Source organism: Panthera onca, chromosome C1 (genome assembly GCF_046562875.1).
Source record: "Panthera onca isolate mPanOnc1 chromosome C1, mPanOnc1 haplotype 2, whole genome shotgun sequence".
NCBI classification, from domain to species: Eukaryota; Metazoa; Chordata; class Mammalia; order Carnivora; family Felidae; genus Panthera; species Panthera onca.
In genome coordinates, this window is record NC_138346.1 from 207,179,207 (window position 1) to 207,187,882 (window position 8,676).

Consider the following 8,676-nt stretch of genomic DNA (forward strand, 5'->3'; position numbering starts at 1 on the left):
GGGGCGCTTTGGGACTCCAGCCCAGCCACCGCCAGCCCCAGGGCCACCGGCCCATTTCACCCCAGAGGAGGGAGGTCATAAGAATTTGCTTGCGAAGAGGTCATCGCGCCTGTTTACGGGCGCCGTCTTTGTGCCAGAGCTTTGCCACCAGCTCCTTTACACACATTGTCTCTAATCCTTACACGGCCCCAGGGGCCGCCATGGTTAGGCCCATTTCACAGATGAGGAAAAGTGAGGCTTAGAAAAGTTCTTGTCATACAACTGGCAATCAGTGTTCTGGATGTGCCCCTACGTTGGTGCCCTCCCCCTATTTCCCACCCCCAGTTACTAGTCAGGACAGACTGTTCCCCCCAGAAGTAAGGAGAGCAACCAGAGGGCGCAGGTGGGGGGACTGGGGCTTGACCACAGCAGACGTCCCCGACTGCCAGGCTGTGACACCGTGGAATGCAGGGCAGGGAAAGTGTGTTCCAAGGACCACCCACCTTGGAATCATCGGGGGGGAGGTTATTTAAAATGTAGGACACGCCCCCGCGCACACACACGGGACACCAGGAAAAATAATATAAATAAATAAGGAAAGAAATAAAATGCAGACCTTTAGATCAGTCTCTCGGGGTAGAGCCTGCCAGCAGCCTGCCAGTCTACGGTTGAACAGACCCCTCCCTCCCCAGTGGTTCTGGACATCTAAGACTAGGCTTCGATGGAGAGCGCAGATGGCTCAAAAGAATTCTTGCTGGAGACGGGGTGGGACAAACCTAACTTGAGGTTCTAGATCCACCTGCCGGGCTTGAAGGAGCCTCATCCACCTGCACATGCCTGTCACAGGGAGCTGTCTGTGGGGCACTTGCCGTCCAGCTCTGAGCTGGACTCAGCCTTTGCAGGTACCAGTGTCCCCATCGTACAGATGAGGACACCGAGGCTCAGAGAGGCTAAGGGACTTGCCCAGGGTCCCACAGTGGGAACATGGCCAAGCAGGACTCAACCCCAAGTCTGAAGCCAGTGGGCATCGCCCCTGCTCGGGGAGCTGTGGCCGGCAGTGGGACAGGGGCCCGCTACCAGGAAGGCGAGGGCACTGAGCTGCAGCGACATCCACAGGCCGCCTCCAGCCAGGGAAAATCCTTGCGATGCAAGGGGCCCCTGAGAACAAGAACGAGCATCTGATTGTTACATGGTTGGCCCCAGGCATCAGGTGCCAAGCACTTCCCAGGCGTGGCCCAGGCTTCCCAGGTTCCACACCAGGCACCCGAAAGCAGACAAAGCAGACCCCTGGGGGGGCATCTGAAAGCCCCTGGGGGGAGGGGCGCTCTGGAAGACTCCAGCTTCCCCAGCGACACCCACGCCTCCCCTGGATGGTGGATGGAGCTGGGCACCTTGGACCCTGCCCTCGCGCACAGCTCACTCAGGGCCGCGTGGTTGCTGAAACCTGCCCGAGGTCTGAAAGCAGCACAGGAGAATATTCTTGCACAAAACACTTAAGGCCAGAACTTTCTCAGGCACTGCCGCCACTGAAGCCCATGGGCCGTGTCCTTTGCCTGAGCCTCTCGCTCAGTCTGCCGCCGTGCTGCTGGGTCACTTCCTCCTCGCTTACATCGTTGCTCCCCAAGTACCCAGGATGCTCGCACACAAGTCCTAACCCCCCAGAAGAACACGGATGGAGCAGCCCCCTGCCTTCCTAAAATATGTATACTTTTTAATTTTTTTTTTTTTTTTTTTTTTTTGAGAGAGAGCATGAGCGGGGAAAGGGCAGAGGGAAAGGGAGACCCAGAATCCGAAGCAGGCTCCAGGCTCTGAGCTGTCAGCACAGAGCCCGACACGGGGCTCAAACTCACAAACCGCGAGATCATGACCTGAGCCGAGGTCGGACGCTTAACCGACTGAGCCACCCAGGCGCCCCAACCCCCTGCCTTCCTAACTGGTAGCTTCAGAGGCTGGCGTTTGGCCCGAGAAAAAGGACCTTGTAGACTCACACATACGCAAGACTGATGGTTCCTGGTTAGAGAGACGGTCTTCCCGGGACAGATAAGAGCTTCTACCCCCAGCGCCACAGGAGGCTCCTTGGGTCATCTGTCTCCCTGATAGACCAGCTTCACATGATGCGAACCTCATGGCAGCCTGTGTAGTCGGTACTGGGCATCCCCAGTCACAGGTTGGAAAACTGAGACCTGACAGAATGGGTTCATGGAGCCAGAGGTCGTGGATCCGGGCCCTGAAACCAGGCCCAGGGCTGTGCTGTCCACTTCCCTGTGGGGTGAGGTAGGCTGAGTGACAAGACCGGGAAACCACAGGACCACAGCGAGGCCTCCTGACCGTGTCCAGGGGTCGCCGTCCTATTTAAGGGTCGCTGTTCCCTGAAGGGGTGAAGGACAGAAGTGACTTTGTGCCTCACCATGCCCAGTCTCCCTCTGCCAGAAGAATCAAAGGTGCAAAGGGTCAGAAGAAACGTCCTCGTGCGTGAAATTCTCTTTAAACACCACAGAGCCCTGGCAAGACCCGCTTTCTGCCCTGGGGAGCCCCTGAGTGGGATACAGTGACAAGAGCACAGCAGCCTTTGGCACCAGAGAGGCCAGGCTCTGCCGCTGGTATACTGGCTGTGTGACCTCAGGCCAGTGACTCAGCCTCTCTGTGCCTCAGTTTTCTCATACACGAGATGGGGGGAGTCCCCTGCCTTCCGGGGCAGCAAAGTAAGATGCTTGCTGCCTCGTAGGCCTTCATTTAATACTAGTTCCCTCCTGTCCTACCCCTGCCACCGTCTTCAGTTCTTTTGCCCCTCAGACCCCTCTCCCTCCTCAGACCGTCTTTGAGGCGGCTTCGGCTCTTATCTTACCTGATTGCAGCTCTTTATCACTTCAGGAACACCTTCTGGGTAATTGGAGGTAGTTAGCATTGCTTTGGTGCTGAAAATCCTTGCTGGAGGAGAGGCCGCTGGCCAGTGAGTTCCCTTCGCTGCTGCCCAGGTGCTCCGGGCAGAGGCCTGTGCCGTCCGCCTTCTCCCTGCCGGGCCGCGGGCAGAGCCCTTGCGCACCAGCCCGGCGTCAGCCACCCACCCAGACGTGGTCCGCGGTGGCTCCTGGTGGCGGACAAGCCTGAGCCAGCAGGGAGTGAGGGGCTGGCCCCGTCGCAGGCAGGCAGCTCCTGTTGGGGTGAACGAAGCCGACGAAGGCCAGGCGGCCCTCCTGCCCTTCGGCCTGTGCCGTGTGGGGACCGGGGTGCAGCGGCTGGGGGCGTCTGGCCCAGGCGGGGCCAACTGCCGAGGTGTCACGGGGTTTCCGCTCTTCACGGCCCTAAGGAAAGGCCAGCCGACTTGTAGGACTTAGCGCAGGGCTGGGCTCCAACGGCAGCAGTAAGAAAGCCAGCGCGTGCCAGGTGCCGCTGTACCTGCTTGCAGACCTTATGTCGTCCGTCCCCATAGCGGTCCCGTGAGGCAGGGATGGCAGCCCATTGTACAGGTGTGGAAACCGAGGCTGCATGTGAGCGGTCGAGCCAGGTGAACCTGGGGGCAGCGGGCAGGGCCCGGGCTCTTTGCCATTGGACTCGTGCTGCCCGCGCCCACACGTCTCTGTGGTGTCCCGCCGGGGACCTCTACCTCCGGGTCAAGGAGTCTGCCTCGCGTGTTAGCTCACTGACTCCTCCCACCAGCGCACGTGACGCGGGTGCCTTCCCTAGCCCCGCTTGACAGATGTGGAAACTGGGCCCCAAGGGGTAAAGGAACCCGAAGGGGCCCGATGGGCTTGGAAGGAGTTACTGGCGGGCAGAGGCGGGCAGCCGCGGCCCAGTCGAGGCGGGTCCCAAGATGCCTCACGAGGCAGCAACCAGGCAGTGCTGAGGCCAGTCCAGGCGGCGCGGGTCACCGGGCGCCGGGCCAGCCGTGGGCAGTGCGGCGAGTTAGAAGGGGCCCCTGCGCCCCCTAGGCTCACAGTCCATCGGAGGATACAAACGAGCAAGCAGACGAAGACAGTGGGGTGCGGCGGACACGGTCACAGAGGAGCCCCCGGGGACAGTCCCTAGCCAGGGAAGGCCAGAGCTGTGCATTCTAGAAGAGCCACGTGGTGGGATTTCCACCTGCAGTCAGCGGCAGCCGGGGGCCACAAACCCCTCCCTTCCTGCCTGCCTGCCTCCACCCAGCCCAGCACCGGCCCTTCACTTGTTTGTCCCTGTGGGTCTAGGTTTCTGCTGGCCGGACACTGAGATGTGATGGCTAGAGCCCGGTCAGCCATCTTGGGTTCCCAGGTGGATCAGCCCAGCCAACTCCCTACCCTCTACCCCCTATTGTCCCTTCCAGGGAAATTAAGGCAAGGGAACTCACTCATGCTCACGCAGCATCAGCCATGTGCCGTGTACCTCGTGGCTTGTACGTATTATTTCTTCCCCTGTACCCCGTGAGGTAGGCATCACTAACTCTAACTGGGTAATGTCCCTGTGAAAGTGTTTTGAGCCATAACACAAGACACGTCCTAGTTAGAGGTAACGTATGCTGATTCCTACAAAGTGCCAGGCCCTTGCACTCTTGTCGTAGACTTTCAAGGTAGGTATCATGATCCTCATTTGACAGGTGGAGAAGCTGGAGGTCGGGACATCGTTGAGACTCACCCCAGTTCCTCGTAAAAGAAGGAGCTAGAACCCCCGTTTCTCTGAGCCCGAAGTTAGGTCCTCTCTAGTGCTTTGCAGCCACTAAGGTCCACCCTCTGTGGAAAGACGCTGCCCCACCCTGCCCTCCGCCCAGAACGCAGCGATCCGAAAAGCCCCCCGTCTGGGTGTGCGTGCGTGTGTGTTCGCTGAACACTGTTAAAAAGTGTTTGTAGGGGCGCCTGGGTGGCGCAGTCGGTTAAGCGTCCGACTTCAGCCAGGTCACGATCTCGCGGTCTGTGAGTTCGAGCCCCGCGTCAGGCTCTGGGCTGATGGCTCAGAGCCTGGAGCCTGTTTCAGATTCTGTGTCTCCCTCTCTCTGCCCCTCCCCCGTTCATGCTCTGTCTCTCTCTGTCCCAAAAATAAATAAAAAACGTTGAAAAAAAAAAAAAGTGTTTGTAGAGAAAGGTTCTGGTCATGAGCAAACCACCAGGCTGTACAGGAAATTGTGTCTTCGTGTTCTTGAGAAATCATTTGAATAGCGTGTGATGTGTGGTTCCGGTGAATGTTATCAGCAGAGCCTTCGTGCGGTTTCCTAAGCGTCCCTGGCGTTTTTCCTGTCTTCTTTCTAAACAACAAGGAATGTTCTGGGTTGCACTCACCTTGGGCACTAAGCAGACCCCCCCCCAGAACTGGCAGGGAGAGCGGGAGGCTGCATTTCAGGGAGCAGATCCGAGCTGAACAGCCCCCACTGCAGCATCTCGAAAACAGCACCACACGGCTTGGCCTTCAAACGTGCTGTGTGTCGTGAAGCAAACCCCCACCCCTCTCTGGACTTTGCTTTCCTCTTCAGTAAAATGACCAATGATTTTCAGCGTTCCCCACTGCAGCCGGTTCTCTACGAAGAGACCAGGCCCCAGATGCCAATCCCGACTCGGACACTTCCTAGCTAGATGACCCTGGGCAACTCACCTTACCTCTGCAGGGCTCAATTTCTTCATCTACAGTTAGCAGCCGACACCTGTCACAGGACGGTATCCATTAAGTTCGTCTCCTACGGTGTATTATGGACCTACTCCATACGGGGCATTGTCCGTTATCACGGTGAGGCATCGGGCATTCTCAGCCACCCCTGAAGCCAACACAAAAGTGGGGGTGTCCCTATTCTCCGAGGAAGAAGGTGGGCACTTCTGAGTCCTCAACCTTTGTCATAGTAAAGATTCAGGCCCAAGGAACAGAGGCCCAGCTGAGGTAGCTTGAACACACAAGAGTTGCTGCTGTCAGGGAAGGAAAGGCCACAATAGGCAGTTCAGGGCTGGTATGGTAGCTGTGCAGGCTTCAGGGGTCAAAATTCCCTCTTGCTTGTAGAGGGCCAACTCTGGCCCAAGATTGCTGCTCAGGCTCTGGCCATCGCGTCTGAATTCCAGCAAGCAGGAAAGAGGACGTGGAGGAGAGAAGGGCACTCCCTTTGCCTTTCAAAAAATAATAAGCTCGGGGCGCCTGGGTGGCTTGGTCGGGTAAGCGTCCGACTTCGGCTCAGGTCATGATCTCACGGTCCATGGGTTCGAGCCCCGTGTCGGGCTCTGTGCCGACAGCTCAGAGCCTGGAGCCTGTTTCAGATTCTGTGTCTCCCTCTCTCTGTGACCCTCCCCTGTTCATGCTCTGTCTCCCTCTGTCTCCCTCTGTCTCAAAAATAAATAAAATAAATAAATAAATAAAATAAATAAATAAGCTCTATTCCCAGTACGGGACTTGAACTCACGACCCTGAGATCAAGAGTCGCATTCTCCACTGACTAAGCCAAGCAGACCCCCCAAAAAATAAAAATAAAAATAAAGAGGCACCCAAAGGGTGCCACGTAACACTACTGCTGCTTCCCGTGGCCAACCCTTGTCACAACAGTACACTCAGCTACAAGGGACGGGGGAGAATGTACTCAGCTATGAGTTCTCATGACAGAGAAACGGGGAGCGAGAATTGCAGGACGTACCTAGCAGTCTGCGCCGCAGCTGTTTTCAGTTTGGGGGCTTTTCCCGAAGGAATCCTCCCAGCCACGCTCTGATGTAGCTACTCTTACTGTTCCCATTTTACAGCTGAGGCAAGTGGAGGTCCGAGGTCTAGAGAGGCTCGCTCACGGCCCCACAGCTGTGAGCAGCAGAGAGCTTCTGCCGTACCTGAAAGCTGCTGGCAGAGAATGAGAACTTCCACCCCAACTTTTCTATCAGGAGATTCCTTCCTGCCCCCAACAGACCCAGACTATGTAGAGAAACATCCTTCATCTTTATTTAATAAACTCTAGGGGCGCCTGGGGTGGCTCAGTCGGTTGAGTGTCCGACTTCGGCTCAGGTCATGATCTCATGGGTTCGTGAGTTCAAGCCCCGCGTCGGGCTCTGTGCTGACAGTTCGGAGCCTGCTTCCAGATTCTCTGCCTCTCTCTCTCTCTCTCTCTCTGCCCCTATCCAACCCCGCTCCCTCCCTCTATCTCTCTCTCAAAAAAAAAAAATAAATAAACTTAAAAAAGTATTTAATGAATTCTGGAGTGGCCTTGAACCCAGAGGCTTCCCAACCCACTCTGGATTTGAGAGTCCTTGAGAGCTAGACTCCTGGTGTCAGGGATCAGGTTGCTGAGGCTGCTGAGGGAGGAGAGGGTGAGGCCCAGGAGTGTAGCTTGGGGCCCTGGGGAGGGCAGGGCTCTGACCACCCACCACGGGTCACTCACTGCTCCCCCTCTGCAGGTCAGCGGCCATCTGGACTACGCCAAGCAGATGGACGTCATCCTGAAGACTGTGGGCATCCACACCAAGCCAGGCTGGGACGAAAAGGGGCTCCTGCTGGCCCCAGGCAGCCTGCCCCAGGAGGAGCCTCACCAGACAGCAGCCACCTCCTCATCAGACAAGACCACACCTGGAGACAGCCCCAAAGTGGCCACAGCCACTGACCCTAGCCGAGCCCCGGTGCCAGCAGGGCTGGACCCTGCCGAGAGTCCCCAGACCTGCGGCCACGGCATGGGCCCCAACCCACTGGGCTGCCCCGATTGTGCCAGCGAGACCCAGGGGCCCTGCGCAGGGCTGGACTGACCGCAGAAGGGGACTGGAGCTGTCTTCCCAGGTTCCTACATGCAGCACTCTCTTACCCCTCCACCAGGTGCCCCCCACGAGTCCGAATGTCCACCGGTGCCTTTCCTAAGTCGAAGGCGTTGGAATTGAAAAGAAAGGAATTGGAAGGCGGGGGATTCGCAGAGAGACAGCGTTCCCTCTGTGAGCAAGCAAGGCCAGAGCCCTGCAGAGACGACCAAGCACAGTTTAGAGCCCCAGGACTCAACCAGCCTTGGGCTTCCTATATTTCAGGTCACAGTTGTGGGGTCTGGCTATCTGGGGGCCTGGGGGGGCTCTCTGGGGCCCAAGGCTTCCAAGGCACCATCCCCCCCCCCAAGCCCCAGTAAATCCAGGTGAATGCCCATACTCCAGGGCTGCCCAGCAGCCCACAGGCAGAGCAGGCACAGATGGGGAGCCAGCAGTCTACTCTCTGCTCTTGGGAGATCTCATCAGATTTGCCTTGTACAGCTACCCAGGCTGTGCACTGCAGAACCACAGGAGCGTCAATCACATGAACGTGATATAACGGGCACACTCCCCCAGTTGTGCTATGGTGGCCCTGGATCTAACTGTCACAGTGTGGTGAATATATGCTGAATCAGCATGCACTATGGTGGGGAAGGATTTCCTAGAACAGGAAGAGGTGATCATGATTATCATAATAAAAGTAACAATAGCTACCACTTATTGAGAATTTACCATGGACGGAGTGCTTTCATGAGTTGTCTCAGCTGACCCTACCAATAGCTATGAGGTAGCTACTGCTATTACCTTCATGTTACTGAAGGTTATTGAGATCCAGAGAGGTTAGGTAACCTGCTCAACATCACACAGCTGGTCAGTCTCAAACTCCAGTCAGATTCCAGACTCTTGGCCACTGTATCTGTATCTCCTTTGCTCCTCCCAGTGTTCCTGAATGACAGGGCCAGAGAAGGTCATCCTCCATTGTGCAGAGGGGAAAACCGAGGTCCAGGCAGAGTAAGTATTGACAAGCTCTGGGGCAGGCTGCCAGGAGGAG

The 8,676-nt window shown here is 57.1% G+C and overlaps 1 protein-coding gene across 5 annotated transcripts in view; it reads left to right on the plus strand.

Annotated features, from left to right (window-relative positions):
- Positions 1 to 8,356, plus strand: part of TMCO4 (transmembrane and coiled-coil domains 4) — a 104,158-nt gene extending 95,802 nt beyond the window's left edge. For 4 of the 5 annotated variants that reach the window (XM_060621385.3, XM_060621384.3, XM_060621386.3 and 1 more), the window contains one exon: positions 7,299 to 8,356. In XM_060621385.3, coding sequence (XP_060477368.2) covers positions 7,299 to 7,640 — 342 coding nt within the window. In that variant the 3' untranslated portion in view covers positions 7,641 to 8,356. Of the gene's footprint in view, positions 1 to 4,549; positions 4,794 to 7,298 lie in introns of those variants that run through there. The other variant, XM_078452298.2, reaches the window with a different exon arrangement.
- Positions 8,357 to 8,676: the final 320 nt, after the last annotated feature.